This window comes from Vipera berus (assembly GCF_964194415.1).
Source record: "Vipera berus genome assembly, chromosome: 2".
In the NCBI taxonomy this organism is placed as follows: domain Eukaryota; kingdom Metazoa; phylum Chordata; class Lepidosauria; order Squamata; family Viperidae; genus Vipera; species Vipera berus.
The window spans coordinates 208455507-208473248 of NC_138203.1; the positions used below are offsets into that span (position 1 = coordinate 208455507).

At 36.6% G+C, this 17742-nt stretch overlaps 1 protein-coding gene across 3 annotated transcripts in view; it reads right to left on the reverse strand.

Annotated features, from left to right (window-relative positions):
• The window catches only part of ANXA6 (annexin A6), a 43618-nt gene that overhangs the window by 23297 nt on the left and 2579 nt on the right, over positions 1–17742 (reverse strand). For all 3 annotated transcript variants that reach the window (XM_081319991.1, XM_081319989.1, XM_081319990.1), the window contains exons 2-13: positions 14885–14936; positions 9456–9546; positions 8862–8956; positions 7664–7777; positions 7401–7491; positions 6917–6996; positions 6771–6827; positions 4867–4960; positions 2790–2885; positions 2152–2210; positions 877–999; positions 479–537 (exon numbers count right to left, since the gene is read on the reverse strand). In XM_081319991.1, the coding sequence (XP_081176117.1) occupies positions 479–537; positions 877–999; positions 2152–2210; positions 2790–2885; positions 4867–4960; positions 6771–6827; positions 6917–6996; positions 7401–7491; positions 7664–7777; positions 8862–8956; positions 9456–9546; positions 14885–14902 (977 nt within the window). In that variant the 5' untranslated portion in view covers positions 14903–14936. The remainder of the gene's footprint in view (positions 1–478; positions 538–876; positions 1000–2151; positions 2211–2789; positions 2886–4866; positions 4961–6770; positions 6828–6916; positions 6997–7400; positions 7492–7663; positions 7778–8861; positions 8957–9455; positions 9547–14884; positions 14937–17742) is intronic.

The following is a 17742-nucleotide window of genomic DNA, read 5'->3' on the forward strand; positions in this document are numbered from 1 at the left end:
ATCAGAGCATTTCAAAACACATAGCAATGTCTTCCTACTACATTTTGTGCCTGAGGTATTATGATTAAAAATACATTATAAAATGGTTGATCAAGACTCTTAGTGACCACACAGACAGATTTCCCCCATCATTATAATATGAACATTAAGAGTATTTTAAAAGAATCAAAATCCTTCCAGGCAGGCAAACACATATTTAGCCTGTCAAACAAAAACTGAGGTGAAGGATCTGCTGTCCATTTGGCCATCCTCAGATGAAAAACCTCACTTTCCAGAAAAACTACTAAAATTTTGGGGGGAAGGTATTTGCTACGATATAGTAGAAACTAGCCCTGCAAGGAAAAAAAAATTCACAGACCAGTTGGGAAATATTATTATTAGAGATACGGTACAGAAACTCAAAAAGAGTTTCAGCAACGGAGGGCCCTTAAAAAGCATCCCTCCCCCACAAGAAACCATGCTTCAGAATTGGACTTACTCATCATCTCCCCCGCAGAGTTTCAGTAGGGCTTTTTTGTAATCACCTGATGTGTCACTCTGTAAAAAGGGAGAGAGGAAAACTCAGGTCTTCACAATTATAGCCAAAGGGCAAATCAACCTTAAGATGAAAGTTACAATACTGAAATGCTGGCCGCAAAAAATAACCTAAGCTCTCACAAAGGAAAGTTTAACCCAATCGCCTCTCTCTAAGGTTGCCTGAATCATTTGTCTGCTGATGATCTCTTCCAAGCATAACATGAACACAAGTGGAAGAATGAGATAGCAGATACCTTCAAAAGCACTAGGTCCCTGCTTAATAATATTCAGTGCACTATAAATATAAATTACTATGATAAATTTCACACACCCTCTGCAGTGCAAATTTATAGTGTTTACCTCAATCATATGATGCAAAGATTTTTCGTACTTAGTCCGGAATATTTCCCGAATATCCAACATATCAATCTCACTCCGTGACACCATGATGCGAATCAGTGTGTTGTCTCTTGTCCCGAAACCCTAGAATGAATCATTTAAGGTCACAAAAATCCATGGGATGTTCAAATTTTTAATGAAGATGCTAGAATCCAATATGGGAAGCTATTCCCAATTGCTATGTGCATCTCAAAACACCTTCAAAGGATTTTTCTTCTTTTTATGTGTGACTATAATTCATCTATCAGTTGAATTCATTATTTTCCAAAATGTCAGATGTAATATTAGTAGCACGTGCTACTTGTGCCTCATATCTTTAGGAGAGTCAGACATTTTTCAGCCACGGAAAAATTTATAGGGCATCCTAGAAAATTACTGCTGGAATATTTGGAATACTGCTCATAAACTATAAACCCCACCAAAAGGAACCGATTCATCATTTACAATAGTTACGTTAGCAGAATAAGGCAACATTTTCTAAAGTTATTAACTATAATGGTAATAACTGATTAATACTCATGTCAATATTGTTTAACATTTATTTTATGATAAATTATATTTTATTCTCTATTAATTGCATATATTATCCTGAATATGTTCCTCCAAATATGGCTTGTTAATACTATTTGCTAAAGCCAATGTTTGGCTAAGAAATTAATAAAAAAAACCTTGTATTAGAAATATGGATTATGTTAAAACACGTTTTCTTAATTTTCTTGTTCTCTGACCTTTTTTTAAAACAAACATTTTTTGTATCATTCTTTGTACCAATACTGATTACATATTATACCTATAATGAATTGTGACTGGTGAAAGCTAAAACAAGTAGCTTCTTGTTGCAATAACATTTATGATACAAACTTGGCTGTTTAAATAGACTTAGTTTATCCAAAACTTTTTTCAAAAACATACGCTGGTATACAATCCTGTGCAGTTAGAATCTGTATGGTTTAGTCGGCACAGATTCAAAGCACATGTGTGAAGGCTAGCACCTCATTTTTATGAACTATCATAGTAAAGGTCACAAGGTATAAATATTAAAATTAGCTAAGTGTTCACTCCTTGGAACCAGATAGGTGGATGTGGATTTAAATTTCCATTCAATGTTTTAATCTTGATACTAGAAAAGTCCAAACAGTTAAAATCTAGAGAAGTCAGCAGTGGTCCTCCTAATGTTCAGAAGATACATATAGTAGGAGATGAAAGCCACTCTAGAATGCCTGGAGTGGTACTCACCTTCATTGCTTTGAACAATCTTTCAGCAAAATACTCAGCTGTACTCCTGATATTTTTCACTGTGGAGAGAGTGTTGGGAGAGAGTTTTAGGTCTGTGGGTCAAACATGCATTTTCTGAAACTCTTCAAAACCTACTGCCTGGTGTCACACATGACAAAAAATGCTGTTCAATCTTGCACTGTGATGCACTCCTGAGTAGAGTTTTAGGCAGCCATCCCCTCCTCTTGCCGACTCTTAATCACATTATTTCCAACAGGATTTCTTAACGCTCAACTGACAAAGAAAATGCTCATAACACAGATGTTACTGCCAACTTTTATTCTGAACAACCCAAATTTCTCTCTGGACATATAACTACTACCCTTAACCATGAATGGTGAAATTATTAACAATCAGAGAAAGAGATATCCCTCTCTCCCCCGCTACTTCTATCTCAAAAAATTCTATGAATTTGCTAGATGTTTGGAAATCATCTACATTTTCCTCGTAGAAGTAAGTTACATGCATTCTATTATCTTCCTCATCTTAACCAAAGTTAACTTCATCCAGATATAACTTGACTAATTCTGGCTTTTGAAGTCCCTTCGTGCCTGCTTCTGTTCTTCAAAACATACTTTATAAGATAGGATCCAGCTTACCTACAGCCAGCATCAATTTTTCAAAGTCCCCAGATAGTTCTTCTCGGATGCTCATCTCAATGGATTTTCCCGAAATCTTCTGATACTCATTAAAGACTGAAAAAAGTGGGAGATGGGTATTCTGTCTCTCTGATAAACACACATGCATTTGGCTCATTGCTATATCAAAAGCATCTTGTGCTGAATTCCAGATGACACCTGCTTGATATAGAGCTACCTCAATACCACAATATAACTTGAATGGAATACTTAGCATTACTGCCATTTCATAGAGTTTAAAGTTGAGATTTATAAGATGTACTATTATTTATCTATGTATAAGGGGACGCAGTGGCTCAGTGGGTTAGGACGCTGAGCTTGTCGATCAGAAGGTCGGCAGTTTGGCGGGTCGAATCCCGAGTGCCGCGTAACAGAGTGAGCGCCTGTTACTCGTCCCAGCTTCTGCCAACCTAGCAGTTCGAAAGCACGTAAAAATGCAAGTAGAAAAATAGGGACCACTCCGGTGGGAAGGTAACAGCGTTCCGTGCGCCTTTGGCGTCTAGTCATGCCGGCCACATGACCACGGAGACGTCCTCGGACAAGCGCTGGCTCTTTGGCTTTGAAACGGAGATGAGCACCGGCCCCTAGAGTCGGAAACGACTAGCACGCATGTGCGGGGGAACCTTTACCTTTACCTAAGGGGAGTTAAAGTGCGATAGGATTTAAAGTGTATTCATAGTTGGTTAGCATATTTTAGTTTAAGCTTGTTAGAGGCAATACCCTGCTTTCAGCTCTGGGAAGTTGGGGGGGGAGGGGGGAGGGGGGATGTGGGGGGAAGGGGGAGGGATGGAGTATACTTAAAATGTACTGTAAAACCTTTCAATAAAGTTGAGTTTAGCAGCATGGTGCATCCATTACTACTAGAGGAAGCCCTGAAACTATAATTATATGTAATAGAATTTTAAAAACCAAGTCTTATGAGATAGAAAAGTCTAGAAATATCTCTATGTCATCACTTGGGATTTCAGGAGATTTTGGACATGTTTTTCATTTTAAAAATCTTAAAATATCTTTCGTCTGGCTATTTTTTAAAAAGATTATGTGTTAGCATCCACAACTCTAAATGAATTCATAAAATGGTAGCTACTTCCTTTGCCAACCCAATGTGCAAAAAAAGCAGTAAATGACCAACTGCCCTTGATGCATCTTGCAAACCCATTGTTCTATTTTTTTATTTGTTTCAGAAAATTAATAACCTTCACAACCACCGATCTCTAGATAAACTGAATCATAGCTATGCAAGGAGATGAAAATGTTTTTCAATAGAAAATACTTCAGCTAATAATTGCTCCATGTGATTTTTTATGTTTAAAAAAGTGCTAAAGAGAAAGCTAAATTTATAAGCACAATGCTTCATCATCTTAAAAAAAATTAACAAATTTTAGACTTTCACTTTTCTCTTCTTAGATTCAGGTTTTCTGGTAAAGACAAGTTGCATTATGCTATTAATATGTAGATGATGCAAGGGCATAGAGTACCATTCATTTGACATACCCTAAACATTTAAAAACGTTCTACAAATGTTAATTTTGTTTTAGGAAATATTTGAATCTGGCACAATATTTCAATTTAGCTATTTTTGGCAATGCAACAGAAAAACTCATATATTTATATAGCAAAGAGATTGTGGAATAATATATCCCTCAATTTAAATCAATAAAATAACTGCAATTAAAATATTTTCCAAAGAACCTTCAACATTGTGTTTATACATGGCTATTTGTTAATGGCTGGTAATTTCGGTCTTGGTTAACTATTTTTTTTTCAGAAGGACATCATGACCAGATTCCAATGAATAATCTTAATGTAACTTTTTCCTTCCTTCCTTCCTTCCTTCCTTCCTTCCTTCCTTCCTTCCTTCCTTCCTTCTTCTTCCTTCCTTTCCTTCCCTCATTCCATTCCCTTCCCTTCCTACCTACCTACCTATCTACCACACATGAAGTCTTGCTAAAAGAGATCACAAGTTGCTAAGAAAATTTGAGATTCTTGAGATTCAGATTATTTTTATTATTTCCTTTACAGCAATGTTCCAGCTCACCTAGCCGAAGGTGTTGTTTGCTTCGGTTTCCAAGAATGTAGATAAACTGGGCTTCATCTGTGCCCCATTTCTGCTCTCCAGCTTCTAACAAGTCCTTTTAGAAAACATAAGTGCACAGGACAACATGAAAAAGGAAACAACTACTGTTACCATCAACATTTTCAAAGCATCGTATCTTGGAAGCTCTAAACCATCATAAAACAATGATCCAAATAACTCTATTCAACATTAGTGAATTCTCAAAACTGATATGTAATATTAATCTGATAGTTCAATAAAAATTAAGACCACTTTATGTTAATATTTACTAAATGATTTTTAACCAATCATCTTTAACCATCTTCCTCTTAAACCATCCTACCTATACTGTATAGTTACTGTGAGGAAAATTGGAGAAAGGTTTGCTTGCCACTTTCAATTCCTGGTGAAAAAGTACTATATGTTCTGTACCAGCCTGCTACCGGCCCTGCAGCAAAAGCAGGGACAACCCCTTTACAAACGGCAAGAGGCTGGAATAAAGCCTGCCAAATTTATTCACATAAAACAGAGCAAGACAAGACACCAACCATGAAACAGGAGCTAAGAAACAGGAACTATCCAAGCGGTTGCCTTCAGCAAACCAGCCCTCCCACACATTCCCCTTAAATACAGTTCAGGGCGTGGCCTCTCTCTGCCTCCTTCCGAGGTGCCCCATTGCCTTCCTCTGTTTACTCCTGATTGACTGCCTCCTGCGTCGGGCGTCCTTGAACAGGGCCAGCTGTGGGTCATCTTCATCCACGCTGTCAGGCTCACACAGCTGGGTCTGCGTCGTGACCAGATGAGAGGGGCCTGGCTGGGGGCTCTCATCAAGCTGTCCAATCCCCTCAGCAAGCTCTTCAACACCCCCCTCCTCCTCCTCTGAGTCGTCCGACCCAACTGCTGAACCCACAGGCTGACCCTGAATCACAACACTATATAAATGTATAGCCTATAACAAACAATGTAACAAAACAATATATCAAATCTATGGCAGATTACCAAAGCCTTCGGAATATATTTACAAATCAACCTAAATTCTAGGGCTATATAGTCCAATGAGAATATCTTCTTGAATTTAGCATTCAGTTAAGAATTTCTGAAGTCCTATTCTTTACTCTTTTACATTGACAAACTATAAATATTATCTACATCAAAAAAGTAACAGCATAGGAAACCAATCAGAGCTAAATCATTTGACCCATACAGGTAGTCCTCGACTTACAACAGTTCATTTTGTGACCATTCAAAGTCACAACGGCGCTGAAAAAAATGACTTGGAACCGTTTTTCACACTTACAACCATTGCAGTATCTCCATGGTCACATGATCAAAATTCAAATGCCTGGCAACTGGTTCATATTTATAATGGCTGCAGTGTCCTGGAGTCATGTGATCAGTTTTTGTGACCTTCTGACAAGCAAAGTCAATAGGGAATCCAGATTCACTTAACAACCGTGTTACTAATTTAACAAATGCAGTCATTCACTGAACAACTGTGGCAAAAAAGTTGTAAAATGGGGCAAAACTCACTTAATGAATGTTTCACTTAGCAACATAAATTTTGGGGTCAACTATGGTCATAAATCGAGGACCACCTGTATTAGGAGTTTATTTATTGATGGAGATAATACAAAAAAGCATTTATCAGACCTATCCTTATTTACACTAAAATGGGTGTTTCTGAGTGTTTAGTTTTGATTACTACCAAGGGCCATACACTGTGGAATTTGTAGAGAAAAAGTACATCAGAACTTACAAAAATTATCTACATGGGACTTAGTTCACCCTCTAGAATATGCTTTCTTTTCTAGGACTGGATTTGTTCTTTGAAAAAAAATTAAATTCTTCCTTTGCTGAATCATCACTTAGGCAGTATCATTACTTACATTGGCATCTTGTTCTACTAAGTCTTCACTCACAACGTCATCTTCTTCTCTGTTTCCCTATTAAAAAACCCCAATGCATCAGTTCTATTAATACGACTAAATAAGGATAGAATAAAAGCTAAAAGAGAACACAAAGACCAACATACCTGAAGCAGCACAATGAGCATCTTCTTGAAGTGTCCTGTGGTGTCTGCTATGACATCTTCCTCCAAGTCCCTTTCATATGCTATAAAAACCATACAAAGGTTACTAACAAACCTTGCTGTTTTTCTCATCCGATATATATAAATGCCAAAAACAAAACTGAGCAAGCATTCATAAATGCATCCCTACACAAACTAACAGCACAAGGACAAGGACAAAAGCAATATATCGAGATAATTGTACAAACTGAACAAAAGGCTGAAAGAACCTTTGCCCGTGATCACTTAGGTAAAGCTAAAACTTATTATTTGTAAATTACTCCAGAATATTCAGGATTAAATATCTGCTAGAGACAGAGAGAAAACTGCTAACTTCATCTCAGCAATAATCTCTCCAGCATGAGCCTGTAGATCTTATTGCAACTTTAACAGCCGTGAATTAACAGTAGGTGAAGCCAACTCAATAAAAAGATCTTGCAGTAATCACCATCTCTGTAAGCCTCCACCAGAGCATGGATCTGTTGATTGGTCCGAGATGCCAAGATCTCAATCAGGCTCTTCTCATCAGTCCCAATCCCCTAGGAATAAGGAACACAACTTATCTGTATCAGCTATAGTATATTATGGTTACTTTAAAAGATGGAAAAGGAAATGCTCTCCAGAAGGAAAAAATGTACTTTAAGAGTATAGTAAAATGACTAGTATTTTCATGAGTTCAGAAGTAATGACAACCGTAATTAAACTTTTTACCTTTAGAGCATCTTTGATTTCCTTGGCATCAAAGTACTCCAAGGGTCTCATTAGACCCACAATCAGTCGTTCAAATTTCCCAGTCAATTCATACTTCAAATCTGCAATCAGGTCCTAATAAAAAGGAAGAAAAGGTAAGGAATTAAAAAAGTATTTGTTTTGCTCAGTTTATAAGAAGACCACTCACCACAGAAAAATATAGTCTTAGAATCAATTAAAAAACTGAAATCAACATTGGAAGCAGAAACAAATAAAACTTTATTTTGCTAACATATCAACTAGCATCTCTCTAGTGGAAAGCAAAAAAACAGACTTCTGTTTTTAAATTAAAATCTAATCTATGTGAATACCACTGTTAAGGAGAAACTTATTATTTATTACACAATGTGTAAAAGAACTGTTGTGAGATTTAAATGTCAGAAAATGGTCAACATTGTCTTCTTATACATTATTTGTGGCTGCCACTCCCCTTAAATTCTGTGAATGAATCAGAAGATTCAGCATTAAAGAGACCAATCTTGTTTTTATTTTGTCCTCCATTTTGACAGCCAATAAAAAAGCAAGCTTTCTTCTGTTTACATCTCTTTGAAGACATCTCCTGCAAAGTGAAAGAGACCCCACTTGATCTCCTGAGTTCCAGACATTTAAAGAGGTGGTAGCTAAAAGCAAACAATTTCTGCATAACAAATTATTTCTATCCTGTTTGTTCAAAGCATATGTTTCGAACACTCACTTAGACATATAGGACTCATGACCTATTTCCTCCTATTCTTCCACAGGAAAGGGTCCTATAGGTAAATATATGTATATCCTTTACAACAGACTTAAAAGATGGGAGACGTCTTCCCCTTGGAGTATGGGGGCCAGCTGCCCGAGTAAAAGATATGCTCACCATTGTCAATGATTAACGGATCCTAAAATTTTGCTCCAAGTATATCCTTGGTTCCTTAGTTGAAGGAGGTAAAAATTCAGTTTGATCATTAGTATATCATGACTATGGAATAAGACCTTAAGATCAGATGTACATGATGTAGAGGAAGACAGTAATGAAGCATAAAAAGATAAAATTCACATAGGGGAGAGGTCAAAATATCTGGATGAACGGATGTTTGCCATTCACAATCCAGTAATTAAAGATGATATTACAAGCCTTGTATAAATTCTTTTTTCCAGTTTTCCCATCCATTCTGAGACTGACCTTTCCATAGAGCGCCTTATATACTTGGCAGATGTCATTTCTTTGTTTATTGCTCCTGGATGTTATGAGATCTAGTATAGCGTCTTTATCACTGCCTGCAGGGGGGACAAAGCCTAAAGTCATTTTAAGATAACTGGGTCCTAAAACTGACAGCAAAGTTATATAACATATATTAGAATCACCTTAAAAAAAATCTGGATAACAGTCCCACTACCTGTATGCCAAACTTAGAAAACAGACAATACTGTATTATCTCTTCTTCTCACCATTCTTGCACACTATTTCCATAGAAAAGAAAATGCACAGATGATGCCATTGTCATGAATTGCTCTTATTGGATTTATTTTTTGGTAGGGAGGGGTATTTTAAAGTCATTTTTTTATTCCTGACAACTGCCTGGACAATTCCCTGCAGTTTTCTAGGCAACATTTGTGGATATGATTTGCCACTGCCTTCTTCCAGTTGGTTTCGTACCTAAAACACTACTACTGATTTTTTAAATCACATGTATAAAACATTTTAAAAAGCCAGATATGTATGAAAACTGTAACAAATTTTAATTCAAAGTGATAGGAGGTAGTATTGAAGACATACCAAATCCCTTCATAGCACTGTACAGTGCCTCTGCATCCTGGTTGGCATTAAAGTTTGGGAAATCCTTCACTGAACCCCTATATCGTCCAGCCTAAAGTAAAAAAAAGATAAAAATCAAATTATTATTAATTTCAAAACATGTCATCTATAGAATGTACAATAATCATAGAATCATAGATCTTGGAGATCTATTACTCCAATCCCCTGTCCAAGGATAGAATCATCAGACTATTCCAGACAAATTACTTAAGAGCCATTGCTTGAAAATCTCCAGTGACTTCATGACTGGACTTCAGATAGAAAGCTCTTCTGCTGCTTAATAGTTTTCATAGTCAGGAAGTCCCCTCTTATTTCAAGCTTGGATCTCCATCTACAAAACCTCTACCTGCTGGTTCTTGTCCTACCTCAGGATCTATGGAGAATAGATCCATACCTTCTTTCTTATGAAAGCCTTTCAAATATTTGGGGGGGGAAAACCTAAGACATCTCTCCTTTTCTTTTCCTTAGCTAAAGTTTCTCTAACCATTCTTTTTAGGATTTAGTCTTAAAACCCCATCACCATCTTTGTCACTCTGCTCTGTGTTCTTTCTACTTTCTCAATGTCCTTCTTATATTGTGGTAATAATCAGAAGTGAATACAACATCTGAGTGCAATCCAGATCTATTCAATGTACCATAGAGCGGAATTATATATGATAATATGACAATAAAAAAGGATGTAGTTGGTAGTTCCAGAACTGTAGTGTGTGTTCCTTCTTGGAATTTCACTAAAATCTAAAGTTAAATGAACTTGTAGTAGCCCTATTTAAGCTGCTTAGAGCTAATTCATATGATCCAAAAGATATTTTTAAGATTACAAGGCTCAGCCTAAGCAAGCATTTCAGAACTGTGGCATTCCCCAACCCATTTTTGAACATTAATGTACATTCACAATAAGTAAATTATCTATTACAAGTATTCTTGCAAAAGATTCTCTAGCATTTTGTCTTTTCCCTTTGGGACAGTTTGATAGAGATGAATGTAGTATTATGTATGAAATAACAATGCAGATCAGAGGCAAATTTATTGAGCTGCTAATGTTCCATCACATGTTCTGAGAGAAAAGACAGAGCAGTTCTCCAAAGGTGCTTTTCAAAAGGCAACTGGACTTTGTTTTTTCTTTGAAGACATTTCGCTTCTCATCCAAGAAGCTTCTTCCAATTCTGAAGCGAAACGTCTTCAAAAAAATAAAAATAAAGAAAGTCCAGTTGCCTTTTGAAAAGCAGCTTTGGGACAACCATGACTTGGATGACTGAGAATCTCCACAGACATGGAACAGTTCTCTTCACAAATATGTATCAGGCCTAAGCCAAGAATGATATAACACAATCCAATCAAAGTTCAATTCTTTACTTGCTTACATCGTACAGAAAAAAATCTTGCTAAACTAAACCTTTACTACCCTAACCTAATCCTTGGAGATTCTAGAGACTGGTTATCCTAAATCTCTTCTTCCCACATTCCAGCTCTGGTATGAACCGCGGCTTGTCTGGCCCTCTCCTCTTTGGAATGTGCTCCCTCCTTCCTGGGAAACTGTCGCTTCACTGTAGTCCATCACACCACCTCCCTCCACAGAGCCATTCCCTGATTCAAATCACAATGAAGACCGTAGCAGATTTCTTTTCAGGAAGTTGCTGCAATTTCTACAGGCAGCGCCCAGCTGCTTCTCACTAGATGCAGCCCCTCTCAGAATGCTTTCGGCTAAGATGGTAAAGGTAAATGTAGGGTGATAAACGATACGTTAGCACATACAATTTCTTCTCCACATCGACAGCTGTGACTACTACTTGGCTGCTTATATACTTAGAAACACATTCCAGTGGGACAGTCATAGAATACAGCTCACTTTGATTTTAATGACAGAGTTGAGACGTCCATCCTTTGTGTTTATGGGAACTATCACACTCCACATTTCTCTAGAATACAATTCCTTTACTTCCCCAGGAAGCACCTGGCCTTGAGCTAGGAACTATTCATGTGAAGAAGCAAATGTGGAAGTGACCATGGCAAAGCAAGGGTATATAACATTGGAAGAACCTTTAAGCATCTGAGTAGCAGACTCCGATTGAAATCTCACTTGTATCATTAAAATAGATTCTCTTTCCTCATATCCCTTCCCCCGCATCTATGAGTCACCCTGGCTTTCTGACAGATGCCCAGAGCCTTGAAGTTATAAATAGAACTACTTTGTCCTAGGTTCTTCTATTGACAACGTCAACTTCTTACACCATCTTTGTGCCACCTCTTCTAGTACTACTACAAAAAGAGCAGAATCCAGACTCTGATACACTGCCATCTTTCTTCCACATTGTAATTTTCCTCTACTTTCTTTACTTCTATTTTCTAGGGTGAATCATTTCTCAAGTATTCTCTCTCTCCTTCTGGAATGCATTATTACAATACTCACACAGATGGGGAAACCTTGCAAATTGTCTTCCTACTGCCTCCATATGCTCCTATACTCTATTGATTGCCTCGTCTTGAAGGGACAAGCTTTGCCAACCCTTACCACCTTCAGATATCTTGTGACATTTTTATTTATTGATATGCCTCAAAAGTCCTTGAACATATCTGTAAAAGAGTGGCACAATCTGAACCACAATTTTAAATTGGACATTTGAGGTCCAGAATACAGCTCCAAGTATAATTTTCATTTTATATCCTAAATAAATTCATTAATTAATTCATTTATATTATATTGCAATGTTTCTATTCACCGCATTGGACATTAGATGGTCACAAGAAGGAAGAAAGCTTCAGGCATACCCATATTCTTTAACAAATGTGACTACCCAAAGCAAACAATAGAATCTTTCTCTAAAAATCTTATATAGGCACCCATTTTATATAGGAATCATACATTTTTTTGAACAGCAAATTTTTTAAAGAGGCACCCCAGTAATGCGTAATTTTTTCTTTAACACCACATATTTTTTTCCTTTAACACCACATGCTGTTTATAATGCATTCTTCCAACTGTCAGGTCATACTGAAATGGCATCACTACCATTTAAAACAAATCTGAAACCTGCATGGCAAAGGATTTGCCATTTGAATGTATTCCAAAATAATACTTTTCTTCTGTTATGTCTGATAGAAAGGATATTTTTACAACAAGATCCAACACAAAAGTTCTCAAAATTGTGAATATTGCCAAGAAATGAATCCTTTTTCATCATTTGAAAAATCACATCAGCACTTTCTGGTATGGCAAGGGAACATTCAGCTTTTTTTTAAAGAATACATATTAAAGAAATAAATAATAATTGTAATGCAGAAAGATTACCACTGGTGAACCATACACATTACTTTCAGAAATGGCACTGCACATGGCATTTATCACTATTGCTAACATTTAACCTTAAACAATATACATGTTCATAATTTCTGATAACACAATCACTTAAAAAATTATAAGGTATATACTATAAGGAAAAGAAGTGCAATATGAGTAAAAACATATGGCAGCGAATTCCTAATAGCAGAATGGTGCATCATAAATCAATTATCTAGGATGATACGGTATCTGCACAACCTCAGCTGCCATTCTCAAATCTTACAGTTTTCATCCTAGAACTTCATGCATTTTCAGACATGGATTCATTTTCCCAAAACAAGCTCTTGTTCAGATGCTTGGAAAAACTGTGACAGTATCACCATGGATTCCAAAGTTCAGGGGTTTTTTTTCTCTCTTTTACACCATTATCCTCATAAAGAAAGCCTGCATTGAGTTCTTAGTTGATGAAAATCTTGCACTAGAATACTGAATATACAAGACTTTCAAAACTTCACATAGACGTGTCTCTTTGAAATTTGTAATCTATATAGCATTAGCAGCTTCTTTTTATATATTTTTATCTGATAGACCTGCACTAGCACAAACAGAAACTTAGAACAGAATACAACAGAGCAGAGCAGAGCAGAACAGAATAGAATAACAGAGTTGGAAGGAACTTTGGAGGTCATCTAGTCCAACCCCCTGCTCAGGCAGGAAACTCTATACCACTTCAGACAAATGGTTGTCCAATCTCTTCTTAAAAACTTCCAGTGTTGGAGCATTCACAACTTCTGGAGGCAGGTTGTTCCATTGATTAATTGTTCTGTCAGGAAATTTCTTCTTAGTTTTAGGTTGCTTAGTTGATTAGGTTGATTAGTTTCCATCCGCTGCTTCTTGTCCTGCCTTCAGTGCTTTGGAGAATAGCTTGACTCCCTCTTCTTTGTGGCAACCCCTGAGATATTGGAACACCGAATGCATAGTTTGTTCTGCACGTATGCACTCTAATCAAATTTTGCAACTTATTGTTTCCAGTATCATAGATATGATACTCTTCAGATATCGCCTCTTACTTTTGCAGACATCAAAATCTAGGGAAATCCTAACTAAGGTCCCTTCCAACTCTATTCTGTTAAATATACATTATTGGCCTAACACAGAGTCTTATAAGAAATTGAAAGTGTAGAGTAGTTAGTGTCTTTGATTTTAGAACTCAAATTTCATTTTTTCCCCCTAAAGATACAGCTTACCTTGAAACAATGCAACCATCTTCACATAATTACATACACCCAGGATTCTGCTATTTTGCCCCTGACTTGTATTTGTCTAAGCAAAACACCTATATTTTAATGTGCTTTCAAATTACTGTATTGGACTCTTTTCATTGCTTGCTACACAATCCTTTTTTCTGCCCTTTTAATACAGATCTGAATGTGTTGACCTTCAGATTACATGTCCAGATCTCACAAAACTACAGGAGGTATCTCAACTGTTTTAACCACTATTGCCCGTTATATTAATTCTGTGCAGTAAGGTTTTATATACTACTTGAAAAGAATCATTTAAACACAGCCTGCTCCAGGTGCACAATACTCTCTATTTTGTAATCTAGACTTACCTTTTCCCAAAAAGGTACCATTAAGCAACTTTAATCTTATTTGAATAATCTAAACAACTGGAAGAGTTGAGATTATTCAACAACTGGACAGGGAATATTTTTACCTTTACAACTAATCATGCACCAACTAATCATAAAATGGGGCAAAGGTCACTTAACAACTGTCTCATTTAGCAACAGAAATTTTGAGCCCAATTGCAGCCATAAGGCAAGGACTGCCTGTATTAGGATTGTCCACACTTTGAAATAATTTCAAACAAGTGACTTAGTTGTTGTGTGAGCACAGAAACTCTCTGCTACTTATATGCACAAGCCAGAAAAAAAATATCATGCTGTTTGAATGAGCTAACTTCTTCCACCAGTAGCCTCGATAAGGCAGCCATAATTGTTGTTCAAGCTCGTGTGACTTAATGAAGAGCAGAAAGGTTCTGTGCTCAAGCAGTATCTGACACATCACTCCTTGAGATTTTCCCTAACTAGACACCAAATGTTTCTCACCTTTCCTTTGTTTGACATGTTTTCTGTCCAAATTTCACAGACGTTTGGGATGCTGTAAATAAATAGAAAAACAAACCCTGGTTAGTCTTTGAAAGCATGGTTCTAAAATATTGCTGAGAGAAATATAGAAAGCCTGTGAAAAACTACTTAACTCAGATCAGACTTCACACACACACACACACACACACACACACGTATGTGTATGTGTATGTGTGTGTATGTGTGTGTTTGTGTGTATACACACACACACACACACACACACACACACATACATGTAGGTCTTGGCGTATTTGGGTCTTTTCCCGTGTAAGATTGATAGTGTCTTGGCGACGTTTCGACGAGGTCCCACTCGTCATCTTCAGGCTGTGTCTTCGGCTTCATGCTTGTGTGAGCAAAACACACACACACACACGTAAGTTTTTTCATATACACACACATCATATATTCAGGGGTGATTTGCAATTTTGTTATTTATAGATATCATTTTTTACAATAAGTAATACTTCTTGACCCTTGGTGTTTACTAGGAATTCTTAAGACATGTCTGATGATAAAGGCATAAAAAAGAATTGCTGATGCCAAAAAGGACAACATATTTAATTGAAAGCCACATCTATTAAACAAATTCAGGTTTTTTTTATGTTGAAGCATTTATGCATCTATGGAAAGGACATGCAAAAAAATCCAGGATTAGTAGAGGCAGGTCAGGATCAGCTTGTTAACTACAAAGAGGAATATTTTTTTCCACTTTGCACACCTGCATGACATTCAATGTAAGCACAACTACTTCTATGATGCATGAGGCATCTCCAGCTAGTAAAAATGCATGGCAGTGCATCACTGCTCTGCAGTCAATCTACAGGGATACGATTCAGTGAGAAGGTACCCCTTAAAGTCTTTAGCAAAAGTGCCAGTGTGAAGAAATAAGGCACACCCTACTACCTGCTTGCATTTCTTCAGTATTTCACAGGAAGCCATAAAAATACAATGGTGCACACAATAAGTAAGAATTTATCACACTAACATACAGTACACATTAAGGCATGCAGGATCATCACATATCAGCTGCATAAGATAGTAGGTACATTTTCTATCATTTAACATGTATCTGCAATACTGGCTATATTTCCTGGTTGGGCCTAATATAGTAGAATTCAGCCATGGATGCTTTTTGATGGACAAAATATTTTCCACAAAATATACTATTACGTTGTCCTTCCATACTAAATCACAAATTATTTTAACTAGGTTTGCTGAATAAGCCACAATGAATTAAGATTCCCATGGATTCAAAACCAACAAATATATTATGATTTAAACAAGATGTGTGAACCAAGCCTATGAATTCTCACTTCCCTTCATTAGTCTGTAACATTCTCTGGTACTGTGAAGCACCTCAAATTTTATTTGATGCAATACAGAAATCTGCAAGGACTGTCAAAGCTGGAATATCAATCCCTGCTTTATGTTGATTGATAATACAGGTGATCTGACTGAAATCATAAACTGTGCTGGCTATTAAAACAAAAAAAAACCTCAGTCATCCAGGTCATCCCTAAAGCAAACAAAAAAAATGTAAAAGAGATAGGTGGGATATGAAAAGACATGTTTAATGAAACTGAAATTTTGATGATTTTTTTAAATAAAAGTCCCTTGCTATCCATTTATAATTCTTGGTTAGAATATGTGCATGCTTCTAATTAATTTTGCCATTTTTATCTTGCCTCTCCTAAGAGCAGGTGGGAAATTTGGTCTTCATTCTAACCTAGTTTTAGATAGAGACACGTAACCAAATGTCAGTAGCTATGTGGTATATGCATAAAGCTAAACCAGTTTTGGCTTTATTTAGTTTTCACATAGACAATATCACAGTCAGCACATGCTAATATCTTCAAGGTTTTCAGTGGTGAACAAATAATTGAGCCAGGATGAGTGGGAAACAACAGCTGCACATCTTCACAGCTTACTAAATGTGCTTGTAGGAAGAAAACAATGTTTTGTACTTCTGGTAAGAAGGATTTGGCATTGATCCATCAAGAATGACATACTGATCAAATGAGGCTGTTGCTATGTTCTGAATATTAGAATTTAGTGGCAAGAAAGCTTTCAAGAAATTAATACTTTTAGTTTGATACACACAGGCTGTATTTCATTTCCTGTTTCAAGTTTACATTTTTAACATCTAACATTATGTACCTTGCATTTCATGTTGCCTTACTGAGAAAACTCATTTGTGTAACTTTTCAACATGACCAGAGGAGAAAAAAGCATCTTGTCCAATGTTCACTTTCAATAAAACAGAAACTGGTGGGAATTAAGGGTGACAAATCATCCTGGTATCTATTAACCTAAATTACATGACTAAGACTTTCTTCCTTCTGCATACATACGTCTTAGTATTCTGATGGAGATGTTCTGTACTCACATATAATTAAATGGAACACACTAGTATTCTCATATGCACTACTGCAGGGAAAGCTGCACTGAGGTGAAGGTATTAAACAAACAACCCTTTCAGTTTATTATGGTAACCCACATTTGTACCAAAGTTAGCGATTCATCAAGGCTAGATGAATAAGAAATAGGCTCCTATGAAGTGTTAGATTACCATTTTTCCATTCTGAAGGGGGGAAAAATCAGACTCTTTCCCCCCACTGATAAATACACAAAACTAGATAAATGTATGTCACTACTGTAAAGGATAAATTGAAGCCATTGAAATGAGGCGCCATGAAGCATTACAAACAGTAGACCTCAAAGATGTAGTTCTAAAATACGTCTACTGTATAAAAATTCTATTCATAAAGATACTGCAACATCCCACTAAGATCTATTAAAGCAGAGGATGAAATTGTAAA